The sequence below is a fragment of the Diuraphis noxia genome, unplaced genomic scaffold, assembly GCF_037042655.1.
Source record: "Diuraphis noxia isolate RWA-SAM2 unplaced genomic scaffold, SU_Dnox_SAM2 contig0007, whole genome shotgun sequence".
Taxonomy (NCBI): Eukaryota; Metazoa; Arthropoda; class Insecta; order Hemiptera; family Aphididae; genus Diuraphis; species Diuraphis noxia.
In genome coordinates, this window is record NW_028301717.1 from 673429 (window position 1) to 691549 (window position 18121).

Below are 18121 nucleotides of genomic sequence, written 5' to 3' on the forward strand. Positions count from 1 at the left end.
TTGTCATGCTTTCAGTGTCACAAAGTTTCTAATTTTTCCATTGTTCAGTGTTTAGTGTGGTGACACTGAAAGGCCGTTCTTTTGAGTTTCTTCGTGTGTTTTTCATCCGTTACATGTAGAAGTCCATTTTCTTCGCATTTTGTCGCTGTCCAGTCAGCATTGTTTTTCGTTCTTCATGTTCTGTTTGCAGTCGTCCCAAACCACGTTGTTGTGATTTTGTGAATTCGTCGTCTGGTAATTATCGTTCTCAGCATTTTTATTGCGTTCATTCATTTGTTTATCCCCAGTTTAGGGTGGTCAAAATTACCAGCGATTTGTGTCGTGATTCAACGTGTTTTGGTGTACCTCGTTGCTCGTGGGGACAGTAGCGTGTGCTAAAGATCCTGTCCCGGCTGCATTCAGTGTTTCATTGGTGTGAGTTCTTCGTGAACAGTTGTCGGCACACATTCGCACGTACGCAGGGTCAAATTTTTGTTTTTATTGTAACTTATTTGACATACTTACAGGCCCTGGTGCGGTAGCGTGGGTGTAAAACCAGGTGTGTGTCTCAACTGTTATGTGAGTATTGGTCGGCCAAATGTTTATGTGTATGACCGACGGGTCTTAGGTATGTTATATTAGTTACCATTGTTATTTCATTGATATTATATTATTTTGTTTTCAATAAACCAATTGTTACCACCCATTATTATTATTATGTTATTTAGTATTATTTTATTTGAATGCGCTGAGGTAGTGCGCCATATTATGTTGCCTACCTCACAGTCGTGAAGGCACCACTTATTATTATTATATTATTAAGCGCTGAACGCGGCATCAAGTAATAACTAATAAAGTATTTTATTTGTTAATACTTAATAATTTTAAATGTTTAAATTTTAATGGTGAATTTATAATATTATTAGTTCTTGTATATACTTAAATTATAATATTTACCACATATTGTATTTTATTTAGTAATTTAATTAAACATTTAAGTACCTAAATTGGTTAATCTCACGTGAATTGGATACTTTGCAAGTTCATTTGTACAATGTACCTATTGGTAAGTTTTACTAGTTTATTAATGCAAGCAAAAATTAAAATTAATAAAACAATCTATCTCATTAGCTTAAAAAACACTTAAACTTCACATACCTATTCAATCACAAGCGATGAGAAAAGTTGTACAGATGCAGTATGTAGAATAGCGCATGCCAAACAGGCCTACTATAAAAAAATAAATCTTTTACCTCAAATAGATTAAGTTTGGACAACAGAAAATCACTTATAAAAGGCTTTGTGTGGAATGTAGATCTACATATATGGAGCAGATATTGGGACACTACTGAAGACTGAGAAAGCCAAAATAAAAGCTTTTAAAGTATTATGTTGGAAAACGCTGAAATTCAATAGACAGAAAAGATAAAAAAATTTTGAGGTATTTAGGAGAATCAAAAATCAATACGGAGTACGCTAAGATTGAGAAGAAAAGCATGGATCGGACACGTTATAAGGAGGAAACCTGTAAAAGGAAGGGCTAGAACTCCATTTCTGAAGCAAGTGATTGAAGGTACTAGAATAGGAACATACTGAAAGCTGAAGAGGAATGTAAGTGGAGAGGGACATCAAAAATCATTTAACCGATTTTCGGAATGAAAAAAAAAAATGTATCGAAAACTAAAAATTGTGCTAATGTTAAAGCTTTATAATTTGTATGCTAGTTTATAAATAATTTAAATTAGGCGACAACATCAATCATTACAACTTAAAAGATAATATACATAGATATAGATATTTATTTTGTGTTTAATATGTAGATTATGTCCTAAATCAAATTAAGAATTTTTAAGTGGCTATGTGATTAATAATTATTTTATTTTTATTTTTTACGGACAAGCCCTTTAACAAAAAAGATATAATAATCAAAACATCCAAAAACATTAGTCTACTGTGCTACATTGTATAATGTCATAATGATAAATACAAAATTATTTCTGTCAATGATTGGTGTTGTCACCAAATAATAATTAGTACTAAATTCAAGTTAGAATATTATTAATACCATTTTTAAATTTTACTTTTTAAGTCTGGGGTGATTGAAAAGTTTGTTTTAATTTTTTGAATACATGTTTTATCTTTACTCATATTTTGCATATTAACTGCAAAACGAACATTTAGGTTAAACTGTATCATCATTTTGAAATAGGTTTTTCATAGTCCTAGGCTTATTAAAGTAAAATTGTTTAACGGTTCATAATAATATCAGTATAATATGTGAGGAATTTTGTCGTGAACAGGGTTCAGGGCTAAACAGAACCTAAAATCATCAAATCAAACGCTTAAAAAAACATTTAAATAATCAAAATTAAGCAATCTAAAAAATGGTTATTCTCTCCCTAGTTTTTGTTAGTGGTTATCACTTGCATCTTATTAAAGTAGAAAATATACATTAAAAAAATTTAAAACGTGGGGTGCTATAATATTTTATATTTTAAAAACATTAAATTGAGGGTATTTCACTATAATAATGATAGTTAAATCTAAAAAAACAAGAGGTGCTAAAGACCCTTTTGCACACTCTAGTTGTGCCAATGGTCTCAAACCCTGTTCGCGACATTGAATTTTTTTACATAAAATATAATTATATAAATTGATCAGTGCTATATATGTATATTTGGACGTATGTCATTGTTTATTTAAATAGCTACATATTGATTAAATTCATGTGATTGGTCAAAAAGACCTAGTCCTACAACGTATATTACAACTATTGAAGCGATGTATGGTGAATTATTTATATTATACTAATATTTGATTTGAAATTGTAAATGTATTAAATTGAAATTGTAAACATAAAAAAAAATGTTGTTTATACTTAATATTAAATTAGTTCAGATTTGTAATAAACATATGTACCATAGTGTTATGTACTTGTCTAACTTCTTTATTCAATGTGCATGTGCTCAAATGATACTTTATATGAGAAGAGGTACAATATTTGATTTGTTAAAAAACAAAATTATCATTAAAAAACTTAAATCCTAATAGGCATTTACATGTTCAAAGTATCCATATGGTAAACAGCATTAAATAGATATATTAAATCTATAATAATAATTAACACATTATTTTGTATTAGTTAAATCTACCAAAGCTATACACAGTTATATGTATATTATATGTATAAAAAAATAAATTAAGTTACCTATTAAGTTAATTTATTGTTAATATTATGCCATTAAGGTCCATTATTAGATATGGTTATTATATAATATATTGTACATTTATTATTAATTGTTATTGCACTCATTTATCATTGAAAATACCATTGGTTATTACTTTTGATAATACCATAGAATACCTAAATAACTAAAATTAATTTTGCCAATAGTGTGTGTAGGATGGTAGGATTAATAAGTTTGAAGTCGTATTCAGTGCTTACTGTTTAGATTTTTGTTTTTATTATTAATTTAAAAATCTTAAAATTAATGAACTAAGCAAGTTCGTTGGGGTGTGAATGTTTGGTGTGGGATTATTGATGAGTATTTAATTGGTCCATATTTTTTTGAGGAAAATCTTAATGGCAATAAGTATCTTGGTTTTTTGAAAGATGATATACCCATACTATTGGAAAATATTTCACTTCAACAGCGCTTGAATTTGATTTGGCAGCAAGATGGTGCACCAGCACATAATACCTTGGCTGTACGTGCATACCTCAATAAGATGTATGGAGACAATAACTGGTTTGGAACTCACAGCCCCATTATTCAATGGCCACCTCGTTCCCCCGATTTGAGTGTTCTTGACTTCTTTTTTTGGGGCCATCTAAAAAATGAAGTGTATAAAGAAAAATGCAATAGTGTGGAGGAACTTAAACAAAGAATAAGAGATTGTTGCAACAAAATTGAAAACTCAATATTGAAAAAATCTACTTCCTCTGAAGTATTAAAACATTTTTGTTTAACTGAAGATGGCAAGCAATTAGAACATAAGCTAAAATATAAATAACATGTATTTTTTATTCAAATTGTATACAAATACATACATGTATATTTATGTATGTATGTTACATTTTTTCCATTCTTAACCAAAGTTTGTTAAAATTTATATTTAATATGAATTCTTATACTTACGAACGAATGAATTTTCGGTAGGCACATGTACATCAAGTTAATAAATTGGTCTTGGAATTTTATTGAAAATAACAAAATAAGTAAGTTGATAAATTACACATATTTAAATATTTAACTAGAGCTCCAGTTAACTAGATCAGCTAGTTCGTTAAAACTACAAAGGCACAGAATATTATTTATTATGATAATATTATTGTGAAAATGTGAAATTTATTAAGTTTACTACTGTAGACTGTAGTACACAAGTAATTAGTACTTGGTAGTATCGGTCGCTGACGCCATAGCACCATGCTATAAATTATACTGACCAGTAACGAGTAACAGACAACGGAAAATAAATTACTGTACACTACAGCAGTGATTTAAAACAGTTAACAGTTGTTACAACTGTAGTACAGGCTGTCTACTAGAGTAACAAAAACGGGATTTTATTTGTGACAAATAAACAGTAAGTTACTATTTATTTTGTAAATACACATATTGGTAACACTGTATTTTCTTTATGATAGACAGTTGTATTAGTTGTAGAATTAAAATATACTGGATACCCAACGACCTATATGAACTGCTATTTTTCTTGGACCCAAAACTGACTTGCCAAAACAGCTGTTGCAAACTACACCTAGCGCTTGTTATCATATTAGTAGCAACTTTTACAAAATAATTTACCGCCAAATTTCTAAATATTAGGAATTAAATAAACAACCATGACAAATTATATTCGTCAATTCGTCATGTTAATTACTATCATTGGACATTGTTTATAACCAAGAATTAAAATAGACGTACATCTTAATTCATGTTTATAACTTAAATAGATTTCCCATTTTTCATTAATCCAAAATATTTTTTTCATTAAAACAAAAATGAGTTGTTGTGTTCCACTTTGTGATTCTAAAAGAAAAAAAAGTACTTTTGGTGTACCTAAAGATTTAGATTTATGGAAAAATCATAATATTATTTGTTATTTATGCATAATATTTTAAATTTTAAATAGTCAATCCATTAGTAAACATTTAATTCCCTTGGAGCGCTAGTGCACCTTTGCACATTGAAAGTCAGTTTAGGAGCGCCTTATCATGCATCGTTGGGTATCCAGTATATTTTAATTCGTGGTTGTAATCACGATTTAAGATAGTATGGTTGCCCAACGAGCTATGATAAGACGGCATACGACTTAAATTTTGATGCCGGTGCTAGTGCTTTTGGTGGACTATTTTAAAATTGTCAATACTGTTTAATGTATTTATGACATACTATATAATAAGTAATTTTACTATCAATAATGATAATGACAACAATTATTAATTATCATCGACCAATGACCATCGTAAATTCGTAACACATTATAAATTAAAATAAAAATTAATTAATAAATAGTAATAAACATGTATATATAATATAATAAACTTTTTTATGTCATGGAAATAAATATTATTCATCATTAATTGACAAACATAATAACATTAATAACAAATTCTAGTTATTCTACAATGTATTTAAAATAATATAATTAAAAAACCAATTTATAATATAAATAAATAATAATAATATAATATGATTTATATGATTATTAATTATTATTATATATTTATAAGTGTTTATCATAACAATGTTAATTCGTTTTTATAATTTTAACCGTTATGAGCGCTAGATGCGGAAACAGTCACAGATCACGTGACTTTTTGATTCAAATCGTTGCTGTGTGATAACATTTTTCTAATGGGTCGTTGGGCAACCATACTATCTTAAATCGTGGTTGTAATGATAAACCATGGACAACAGTAACTTTTATGGACTAAACACTAAAATAATTCTGTATTTCCGAATGTTATTCTATGGTGTGTTGGAGCATAGAATAGAGGTGAGATCGTGATCGAAGCTACAAACAGAAGCAGACCAATAATAATAGTAATATTATGATCGTGTGTTATTGTATGTAGGTATTATCGGCGATCAGGTACAAAGATTATCGCCGCTATATCTTGGGTTGAACGATATCGAATTTATTACTTATAACTTCTGGTCTTTATAATTGATAATAATTATTACGACCACTGACCATTGACGTAATCACCTTCGTGGGGTGAACTTCGTGTCTCCCTGCAAAATGGGCATAATAAAATACATTTAGGAGCTTTATGGACTGATTTGAAAAGTGTGATATCTTTTGCACTGGGACATAAAAATCCTGATAGCTGCGGTATCTGCTGACGAGGTATAACACATTTACATATTACGATAACTATCTCCCAAAACCACCTAACTTTGAGGAGCAATATCTCATCAACGGATTAACGAAAAATGAAAATTAGAACGTATTAATTAATGAAAAAAATAGTTTTATTCAATTATTAAATTTTAAGTATAGGTTACCATTTGAAAATCAAAAGTTGACAGTGGTTTACCTAATAAATATAAGGGTGAAAAATATAAAAAAGATATACAATTCTAGAACAGCATAAATCTACAATTTTGAAAAAAAAAAAATTTGAAAAAAGTCAATACTTTTTCAAATAATGAGTGTTGTTTGATAAAAGAATCACTCTGTATACAAATCGAATCAACCAAGACTGTTTGGAAAATTTATTTGGCACGTTTCGCACCCAACATAATGGCAATAACATAAATCCAACTCCAATACAATTTATCTGGTCATTTAAGCAAAATTTTTTTTCTAATTATTTTAGTCACTCAGATAATGCTAATTGTATAGCAGACTTAGATGAAATTTTATCAAAAATGAATACAGACCCTATTAATGATGAAAACCTTAAATTAATTTTTCGAGATAAAAATCCATTTAAATTTAAAAAAAAATACATTAACAATAAACACTCCGGATTATAGGAATTTATCAATGCCTGAAAAAAATGCTTTCATTTATGTCTGTGGGTTTTTAATAAAGAAATGCATTGAAAATCATACTTGCGATGTTTATATTGAATATGCAAAATCACAAAAAAAATTGGACGACTCTTTCTTACTTTGTTATTTCAAAGCTTATGAAAATACAGAAAAATCAATGTTTGGAAATTTAATGATGCCACAATATGCATTTTACGAAGATATTTTTATTCATAGATTTCCACATGTATCTATTGACAAGGAAGTAGGTATAAGGTTAAAGCTAAGTATGACTAATATTGTATTTAATCATCCATGTCCCCTATTTAATAAAGAATATTTAATTAATTATTTTATAAGATTTAGGATTCATGCTGCTATTAAATTTTTAAATAGGAATTTAATATCAGAAAAAATAAAAAATAAATAGAAAGTTATGTAAATTAAATCATTTATGAATAAATTATTAGTACTTACCTTATTATTTTAGTTATTAAGAAAGCCATTTATATATTATTATATTATTATATATATATTATATTTGTATATTTCCATGTTTATAATTTATTATATGTATTTACTTTTAATTGTTTATAATAAAATCTGTAAGTTATGTGTAAAGTGTAAAATTTAGTTATATTCAATATTGTAATTTGTATCATTTTTAATTGTTAATAAATTGTTTGATATTGTGAAAAATTTAAAAGAATATGTTTTTTGTAGACAATAATTTACCATTATATTTTACTACTTTTGTGGCTACACTGATTTGGACGGAGACCAATCAGAGCACCTTATTCATTTTTTGCATTGCAGCATAGGAAGTGCACAATCAGTTTTCATATAATCTGTGGTACCTATACACAGTGCCGGATTAACGTATAGGCAGGGTAGGCACGTGCCTAGGGCTAAATAAAAGTTGCCATCAGAGGGGTCTATTTTTTTTTAGTAGTGGCACTGGAAGTTCGTGCGTCGTGCCAGTCCGAGGCGAAGAATGACTTAAATCTTAATAATATGGTTTTTAATTACGTCTTATAAGTTATAATTTTTCAGACAAGTGAAATCCGCCGCAGCAGTGCAGCTGCTTTGAAAATTGATACTGTTCATGATAATTATCATAGCTGAAGGTATCAGCACGATTTAAGATATCTTAAATCGTGATTATTAGACCAGACAGTAAATAAAAAACCAGAAAGTAAATAAAAACACGAGTGTCTGGAGACAGCACCCTCGGAGCAGTTTCCCTTATCACATAACCAACCAAGATACCGGTTACGATGTTTAATACCATTCCTTTGGTTAATACTTTATCAGTATAATTGATATTAAACATAGATAATAAATGAATTTATTATCTATGATATTAAATTTAAATTATTATTTATTACCATAAGGGCATATTAACGTTTTTAGCGACTTTAACAAAATACCAATACATATTGATATTATATAATTATTTTGTCATTTTGTCATGATTATTAGTTACTACAAATTACAATACTTATTTCAATTTTGTATAATAATTCAACATTGTTTTACTAAACACTAAACTCACATTAATAAATATGGTAATTCATTAAAAAAATATAAAAAATAATTATTCTTCACTGAAGTCTAAAATTAAAATTGTTTAAATTACTAAATTAGTAATCTTATTTGAGACTGCAGACAATGCAGTACATAACTATTTTAGGTAATAATAGAAAAAATACATATAGGGAAACGTGCCATAAAAATTATTGGATAGTGTGAAATAGGTATGTGTTATTTCAAAAATATTATAATTTAGATTATTTTTGACAATGTATATTATATTTACGATGAAGTAATAAAATTATATATAAATATTTTGTTGATTAATTGTAGTATTTAATGATTGGAAAGAGAGGGAATAAATATGCTCATCTACTAAAGTTGTGCAACACAGAGGGATAAAATTAAATTATGTATATAATTATGTATTTCATAGTAAAAATATAGGGAAACGTGCCTTATTAAATTAAATTTAATGTGTCCTGTTTTGCCATTGTATTGTAATTTGTAGTAACTAATAATCATGACAAAATAATTATGTATATTTTGTTATAGAAGTTATGCTGTTATGCCAGCGGTTCCCAACCTTTTATAAACGTGCAGTAGCGTGCCCAAGGGGGGGAGGTTAAGGGTTATATCCCCCCCCCCCATTGACTTTTTTTTGTTGACTTCAACTTATTAGATATTAGTATATTACCATAGACATTTATAAACATTTATATATTCTATTGGACAAGCAAGATTAAACGGCTTAGCTCTGATGAACATTTAAAATAAATACTGATGAAGTCATTAATGAGATGAGTACAAAATCTAGGTGGTTAAATTTTTGTTTGGAATAATTAAGTTGTTTTTAAGAATTATTTTTCTTTTGTATATTAAATATTTTAATAAAGGTTATAAATGTTTTTAGTTTAATTTTGTCATTTTATTTAAACAATAGTGAATAGTGTGTGGCTATTTAAATTAATTCTAATTGTAGAATGATACTCATTATGCATGAATGAACATATAATATTTAACAATTTTTGTATTTGGATAACCATAGTTAATTTAAATGTACTTTTACCAAAAAATATATAAAATATATCCCCCCCCCCCCCATTGAAATTTCACGGGCACGCCACTGTAAACGTGACCCTAATATTTTTAATTTAACTTTTGGTGACCCCCCCCCCGTAAAAAAAAATCATAATTTCGCGACCCTCCATAAAAACCTCTGTGACCCTAATTTGGGTCGAGACTCGCGGTTGAGAATCGCTGTGTTATGGTAATAATTTAAATAATTTAATATCAACCACCTTTTTTTTTTTTTTTTTTTTTCTGTTTTAACCGACGACGCCGCGGGATCTGCTTTCGCATTGCTTCCGCGGCGCCGCCATCGTTTATTGACATTATCAAATATTAATTACATTACAAGTTTTACTTGGCTTCTTCCTGTTCTTCTCGGGCTGACCGGAGTCCGCCGCCCTTGAATTCGCGTGCCTGTCATCCGATTGGCGAGCCGACCGGAGTCTACCACTCTGGATGTTTCGATCTCCATCAGGGCGGTCGCACGTTCCCCTATGCCCTTCGCAAGGCCTCTTCCTCGCGTTCATCCTTTTCCTTGGTCGACAGAATCGTCTCGACCATGCGGATGAACTCCAGGCGATTAGTTTCGAACTGTTTAATAATTCTTCTTCGGGCTTGGGCGTCTTCTGGCAAGTCATGTGACAGGGGACCACACAGGATTTCCTCAACGTCACCCGCGTTCGGAGGTCGCCTCATAATCTCAGTCATCCGAACGCGGTCGTCAATCCATCTCGGGCAGGTAAAAACTGTGTGTTCAGCAGAGTCGTCGGGGTTGACGCAGTATACGCAATAACTGTCGTCCGCCCGATTAAACCTCTTCAGGTAGCTCCGGAAGCACCCGTGCCCCGAAAGCACCTGCGTCAGTCGGAAAGTCAGGGTTAGCGGTGGCTTTGTTAACCAGCGCCCAACGTCAGGGAGGAGCCGGTATGTCCATCTGCCTTTATCAGACCGGTCCCACCGAGCTTGCCAAGCTGCAATACTGATTGTTCTCTCTTGGTTTTTAACGGTGTTCGGGACGACGTCAGTCTGGTCGTCCAGGCGAACCCGAACTCTAGCCCTCTCTGTTGCTAACAGGTCTGCAGGTAGCATTGAGGCCAATACTGACGAAGCGTCGGCCGAGACTGTCCTGTAGGCACGTGTTATGCGGAGTGCGACGGCCCTCTGCGCTCTTGCCAATTCTGCGCGATTCTTAGCCGTTTTTGTCCCGCGGACGGCCCAGGTCGGTGAGGCGTACAACATCTTACTGTTTGCCACAGTGCCAAGAAGCGCTCTTTTGCTTTGCGACGGTCCGCCGATGTTGGGCATCAGTCTGCCTATGGCTGTCGCTGAGTCGGTAGCCTTACGGGAGGCCTGTTGTATGTGTTTGGTGAAAGAGAGCCGAGTGTCGATCTCAACACCAAGGTATCGCATTGATCGTTTGATAGGAATTACGTGTCCTTCAACCAGAAGCTCCGGGTTGTCATATTTGTTTTTCCTTGTCAGGACTACAGCCTCAGTTTTGGTGGGGGCTAACTTCAGTCCGTTTTGTTCCATCCAAGCCGATACCTTAGCTAACACAGGATTAAGCAGGGTAGCGGCTGCCTCGCCTGTGCGGGCGATTCCTATGACGCACACATCATCGGCAAATGCCACGAGTTGGACACCCGAAGGGGTTTCCATGTCCAATAAATCGTCGTAAAAGACATTCCACAAGGCTGGTCCGAGAACCGAGCCCTGTGGCACGCCGCACGTCGTACTTCGATGGTGGAGTGTTTCGCCAACCAATATGGATCGATCCTGTAGGTAGGATCTTATCATTTTCACAAGGTAAGAGGGTACATTCTTAACCCGGAGGGCATTATCCACCTTCTTCCAGGGAGCCGTGTTGAATGCATTCTTCACATCTAGAGACACAGCCACGCAAATATCCCTGTGCTGTGCCGCACCTAACGCTGCGCCGTGTGCGGCGTTCAGCAGTCGTTCAATTGCGTCAGAAGTCGAGCTGCCTTGGCGAAACCCGTATTGGTTTGGTGATCTATGACCGGTGCTATCGAGGTGCGTGTCGAGTCTTGCCAGAATTAGCCGCTCTAAGAGTTTCCCCGAGGAATCAAGCATACACAGCGGCCTATAGCTGGACGCTTCGGTTGTCGGCTTGCCGGGGCCTTTGTGCAATAGTACTAGTCTGGATTTCTTCCATCGGGAAGGGAAGGTGGTGTTGGCCAAGCAGTTGTTGTAGACGCTGAGTAGGATGTTAGGCTTCCGGAGGAACACCTTGGCTAGAACCTCATTGGGGATACCATCAGGGCCGGTTGCCTTGCCAGGGGGAAGTCTTTTGCAGGCTTGGGCCAGTTCGGCCAGGGTGAAGTCTTCAACGGTTTCATCTTCTGCGGTTTCTGGTGGGCGGGGCTCGAGTGCCCAGTCTGTCGCTGGGGGGTTCGGGAAGAGGTGATCGGCGATCTCCGACTCCATGCCGCGGGCTTCAATTCCTGGACGTCGACGACCGATGCGTTTGGTGACGATTTTGTAGGGAAGACCCCACGGGTCAGAGTCAACGGATCTGCATAGGTCGGACCAGCATTTAGCCTGGGAGGATCTTATTGCTTGCCGCAATACCTTCCTCTTGACCTTATATGCGGTTCGATGAACATCTAGTTGTTCGTGTGACTCTCGCCTTCTTGCTGCCCTGTGGTAACTCCTACGCAGTCGACCGTATTCGTCGCGTAGTGTGGCAATTTCTTGGTTCCACCAGTGGGCTTGCCTTCTGCCGTGAGGCGGTGGTGCCCTGGGCGGCATGCATGCGTCGCAAGCAGATGTCAAGTATGAAATGTGCTGGTCAGCAGCTTGATCAGTGGGCGTGTTTTCATCAGTAGCGGGCAGAGGTGCTATTTCCAGGTGGGAAGTTAGTGCGTCTAAATTGAACCGTCTGTAGGCCCATCCCCTGAGGCGTTCCGGGGGATCGTCCTGATCAGGAGTCCGTTCTAACCGTTCTAACCGGAACTGAATGTATCTGTGGTCACTCGCCGATTCGACTTCGTCCATGACTCTCCAATGGGTGAGGGCGAGGCAAGGTCGGCAGCGGTGGAACGTGACATCGATCACCGACTCAGCGTTTATTCTGCGGTACGTAGGCTTGGTGCCAACGTTACCGACCAACAGGTCCAAACTAGCAGCTAGGTCAGCTAATTGGTCGCCTCTAGCATCGTTCTGCGCTGAGCCCCACTCCTGCGACCAGGCATTAAAATCGCCTCCGATGATAACCGAGCAGTGCAAGTCTGCCGAGCGAACAGACTGCTCGACGTCTTCCAGGAAGTTGGCGAAGTTGGCATCCGTGTCGTTCCGGGAGATGTAGCAGCTGTATATCCTAATGCCCCGTGACTGAATCCAGGCGAAGCCGCGACCCGACCCGATCGAGTCAGGTACAAAGTCAGCGGTGGCCGTGAGTGCAACTGCACAAGTTCCATCGGTGCTGGCTACCCATCGGTCGTCATGAGTCGGATTCCAGTTCTGTTCAGAGACTATGAGAATTTGAGCGCCTGTGGCAGCGGAAGTCTGTTGTAGCAAGTTCTGTGGTATGGAACTCCGTTGAAGATTGATCTGTAGGCAGCGAATCATTGCAGCGTGCTTACTCCATCTCCGCTGCCTAGCTGCCGAGACTGGGTTTGTGGATTGCGCCCGGTTGGCTTCTTGATTGCCTCCTTCCTGGCTTTGCACGTACCTGAGCCTGGCTTATGCTCGTAGCGCACAAAGCCAGCTCTCTCGCACGCTACGCATAAGTCTTTGTCTGCCAGGCATTGTTTTAGCTCGTGCCCTGGTTCTCCACAGCGTTTGCAATTGGACGATAGGTCGGGCCCGGAGCAATTACCACTTTGGTGTCCAAATCCGTGGCATCGGAAGCACTTTTCTGGTTCAGACCGCCTAGGGCGAACGCGGCACATTGTCCATCCAATTGGTACTCGACTTATTCTAGAGGCGGCGGCTCTAGTCATTCTAGCAGTAGCAATCTGCTGGCCGGACCTAGTGGGCCAGAGACCAGTGATCTGCATAGCCTGCCGTTCACAGATGGCAGCTTGGTCGTCATCAGATCCTGGTATTGCCGCCCGCAATGCTGACAGGACCTCATCCTTGGTTGCCACTGCATCGAGGTCCACAATCTCGACTACAGCATACTGGCTAAGCTGCGATACTCCTCCGACAGCATCACCCAGCCTGGTAGCAATGGCCGACGACAACTTCTGTGCTGCTACTACGGATCCAGCACCTTTGTCTAGCTCGACTAGCAGATGACCATCCCTGGTTTTACGCATGCCGATTACCTGAGCTCCCAGCTCCGCCAAGTTTATCTCGCTGTTCTGCCTAATTGCGCGAACGGTGTCTGCGTATGACGAGCCAGCCGCCAACTTGACTAAGACAGCCGGGGGCTTAGCCCTGTGCTTGGCCCCTGTCGTCAGAGGTATGTGTTGGCCCACCGTTTTACCATTGGGAGGTGCTGAGGTTGTTTTCCTACCAACGACTACCTTCCACCCTTCGCCATCCGTCTCCATCGCCGATTCAGCTCCATCGTCGGTGTGAGTAGTCATCTCTGCCGGCCCACGAGCACCTGCCTTGCGTGAGCGACGTCTTGTTGACTCCTTCTTCCGACGCTCCTGTTCGCTCTCCCACCAGTTAGGGGTCAGTATGGTGTCCGTCCCAACGTCAACCATCACCGGCCCGTCAATGCTCCTGACCACTGGGCCGGTCGCCAAGTCGTCCCTCGGTTTCTTAGCTGGGGGAAGAAGTGGTGACCTCAATTTCCCCTTTCTTGTTAACATCGGAGCCACGACGTCGAACATATCTTCCATTATCTTAATGATACGGTTGGATCCCAATTATCTTTCCCTTGTCTCGCTTCGGCCATTGCTGTTTTCAGCAAGGATTTTATGCACGCCAGTCCCGCCTCTACCTGATTCCCACTGCCCTCCGCCGTGGAGGTAGGTGTTGTTATGGCGACCTTTCGTTTAACACCCGTAACTGGTGTGGTGTCACCTCCGGTGCACAATCTGTTACTCATCGGACTGGAGTTTGGGTCACCAGATTCAGCTTCCATGGTGTCATCATCGTCATCGTGGTTGCCGCAATTCATACTTCTACGACTCTGGTTTATTAGCTATGCGTCACCCTGTATGTCATACAGTGTGTAGGTATGTTATTGTTTGGCTTCCGCTTCGACCATGCGCCGCCCGATCCGCGATACGGGTTCGGCGATAACGGCGACGACGACGGCTCGCCGACTGACCTTTGGCCGACCGCTCGCCGATACGATAGAGTAATATGTAATAAGCGTTGCTCTTACCTTAATCCGTGTTCGTACTATCCTAACTTAAAACTGCCCTTATGGGGGAGGTTTTTATAGGGCCGACTCGAAACCGACACCGGTCCCTTCGCGCACTTTTTAGGCACTTTTCAGTACAAAGATCATAAAAAACTGTTAACAATTGCCAGCTGGAAGCGCCTTGATATCAGGACGATGCTAACACGCATGCTATTGCTACGACAGCCACCGCTGAACTAGAAAATATCAACCACCTAACCTAACCTAACCTAACCTTTTTTTTTTTTTTTTTAACCTAACCTAACTGTCATTAGACATTCCGTCCGCCCAGTTCCATCGTTTATTCGTCAGAAATTACATGGCCGGTATTTGATCATCGCCAGGGACAATCCCCCCGGAAATGACCTTACACGCATAATATGTACAACACTTTGAGAGGCTCTACCCTCTCTATATTCGCTTTCAGCGTACATAACAAAGTAACTAATCTAACATAGTATTTCCGTTTCTGGGTGCCGCCTGCCACCGCCTTCGTCTTGTTGATGCTGACTCGCTCGTTCATCCGCCGCCGTCTACATCTTGTTGCTGCTGTCTCGCCATCTGCTGCCTAGCTCGTTCGTCTGCCTCCCGTGTCACCATGATACTTCCCACGAGACTAGATACTCTGCGTCAATCCTCATTTGACCGCAACATGATCTCCACAATATTCTCCGCCGACAGCCTCTCCACGCCCAGGTACACGCACGCCGTGTTTCTACAATGGTAAAACGCATCGCACTCGAACACAGCGTGTTCCGCTGTGTCGGGCGATGCCCATCACAGGGAACACGACTTGGTGTTAGCGTTGCCAAAACGAAAAAGATTGTTATTAAAGCAGCCGTGTCCGGACAGCAGTTGGCATAGGTGGAAAGTGACCTCGCCGTGTTTTCTGTCAAGCCATGGCCCCAAGTTGCCTATTAGACGGTGCGTCCATCTTCCCTTGCTGGAAGAGTTCCAGGCGGTTTGCCAGCTGGACAGTAGGTTTGCTCTGGCTGTGTTCCTGTCGACGCCCCGGAAGATACTTACTCTCTCTTCGGCTAGTAGCTTTAACGGAGGCATACCGGTGATCACAGACGCGGCTTCATGAGATACTGTACTGTAGCAACACGCTACCCTGAGCATTGCCCTCCTGTAGATTGACTCCATTTTGTTGAATGCTTTTGTGGTAATTGACGGGAACCAGAAAGGCGCACCGTAGAGCAACCGAGAGGTGACCACCGTGGCTAGCACTCGCCGAGTCTTTTGCTTCGCTCCTCTTAAGTTAGGTTAGGTTATAAGTCCATAAGTCCGGACCAATGACCGAGCCTTGAGGCACCCCGCAACTCACTTTAATCGGTCGTTCCCTGCCATCTCCACTCACCAAGATGGTCCTGTTCGAGAGGTACTGCCCAATAATGTTTCGTAGGTATTTCGGGGTTCCCTTCCGTTCGAGTGCACTCATAATGCAAGGCTAGGACGCACTGTTGAATGCGTTTTTGACGTCCAGTAGAAGCATTCCCACGAACTAGTTCCTTGCTTGGCCTCTTCCGTTAGCATCCCGATAAACACTCCTCACCCTGGACATAGCATGTAGTGTGGACCTTCCGCGCTTAAAACCATATTGGTTATCAGTGGTGTTTCCAGACGTCTGCAGGTGCTCTCGAAGCCTCGCCGTCAATAATTTTTCAAAGAGCTTGCCGGTCGAGTCTAGCATACATAGAGGGCGGTATGCAGATGGGTTGTCCAACGGCTTTCCCGGTTTCCGGAGGAGGACTAGTTTTGCCACCTTCCAGATTTCAGGGTAGATGGCGCCTCCAATACAGTAGTTAAAGAGTTCAGCAAAGTGTTCGGGGTGCAGGCCAACTGCTACCTTCAGTACCTCGTTGGGTATCCCATCTGGCCCTGGCGCCTTTCCGTTTGGCAAGGTCTTCGCGGCTGCTGCTACGTCGACTGGTGTAAAACGGGCTTCATCAAGTTCTTCCTGGCTGATTGGAGCGATCTTATTCGTGATGGTTGCTCTTGTGGGGAAGAGCGTGTCTACTATGGTGTCCAGTCGTCCTGGCAAATCGAGGCCCGGTATCGGTTTCCTGACGTTCAACTTTTTCATAATTATCTTGTAGGGTTGGCCCCAAGGATCTTTTTCAACAAGTTCGCACAGACGCTTCCAGTTCTCATCCTTTGCAGCCTGGATCATGATGGACAGAGTTTTCCTTTCGTGCTTGAAAGATTCCAACTCCGCCGCGCATCCAGCGTCATCCGTTTTCTTCCTCTTGCGAGTGAATGCCCTACGTGCTTTGAGGCACTTTCTCCTCTGATCCGCAATGTCAGGAGACCACCACCGAACCGGACGGCGGTTGTTTTTACCCGATTTAGGCATACTACCGTCACATGCTCGCGTCAGCCACCTAATTGTAATGTTGCATGCCTCCTCTGCGTTTTGATCACCCACGTGCGCAACTCGCTGGAGGGCCTCCTTGAGCTTCGACTGATCCAGTTTCCTGGTAAGTAGTTCGTTGCGCCGCGATGGAGTACTGGACGTACCGGTGAAGGCTGAGGGACTCTTCGTCCAGTACTTTCCAGTCGCGCACTCTGTCCGCTACAGCACGCGACGCAAACGCAATGTCGATGTGAGACTCCGAGGCACCTCTGACGAAGGTCGGCTCGTTGCCCTGGTTGCAGGAGATCAACCCCAGTTACGCGATGAGGTCAGCCAGAGCCTTACCTCTGTTGTCCTCCTTGCAGCTGCCCCAGTCCCGTGACTTGGCATTGAAGTCTCCGTCGACTATAACAGGCCCTTTAGCCTCGCGGATGCTAATTTCCAGTCGCCTTAAGAAGGTCTCGAACTCGGTGAATGGGACATTTGGGGAGCAGTAGCAGCTAAAGAGCCGTAATCCGTTTGTCTCGATCCATCTAAACCCTGAGAAGCAGGGGCCAATTACTTCGATCTGGTGTCTTCCGAGGACCGCAATCGCCGCCCTTCCGCCTGCATCTGGGTACCAGCCTTCCTCCTCTCCCTTGTCGCGGTACTGCTCGCTAACTAATATTATGTCGACCGCCTTCTCATTCGCCGTGGCTAAAGCGAGATCTTGCGCCCCTCTGCAGACTCCGACGTTGATCTGCAGGATGCGGATCATTGCGTGGCTTCTTGTATCACTGCCATCCCATCAGCCGTAGACCTCCCGGCGTCGGTTTGTTTACCGGCGTGCCTCTTCGGCTGTTTATTCCCGCTTCCGCCCCCGATTTGTTG

General features: G+C 39.7%; 1 protein-coding gene and 1 long non-coding RNA gene across 2 annotated transcripts; both read right to left on the minus strand.

Moving 5' to 3' along the window:
* Nucleotides 1-3420: 3420 nt before the first annotated feature.
* LOC149054334 (uncharacterized) lies at nt 3421-4812 on the minus strand. Its single transcript, XR_016192267.1, has 2 exons — nt 4119-4812; nt 3421-3810 (listed from the first exon to the last, which is right to left on the minus strand). It is a non-coding gene; the product is annotated as an uncharacterized LOC149054334 (long non-coding RNA).
* Nucleotides 4813-17315: 12503 nt separating this feature from the next.
* LOC149054335 (uncharacterized) lies at nt 17316-18008 on the minus strand. The gene is made up of 2 exons (XM_089230280.1): nt 17597-18008; nt 17316-17470 (listed from the first exon to the last, which is right to left on the minus strand). The coding sequence occupies exons 1-2, from the start codon at nt 18006-18008 to the stop codon at nt 17316-17318; spliced, it is 567 nt and encodes a 188-aa protein (XP_089086406.1).
* Nucleotides 18009-18121: the final 113 nt, after the last annotated feature.

Excerpts from the sequence above, each read along its gene's own strand:
- LOC149054335 (XM_089230280.1), bottom strand. The coding sequence starts at position 18,008 with ATGATCCGCATCCTGCAGATCAACGTCGGAGTCTGCAGAGGGGCGCAA. Across the intron at positions 17,471-17,596 it reads CTGCAAGGAGGACAACAGAG|CGGACAGAGTGCGCGACTGG; the intron begins GTAAGGCTCTGG and ends CGCGTGCTGTAG.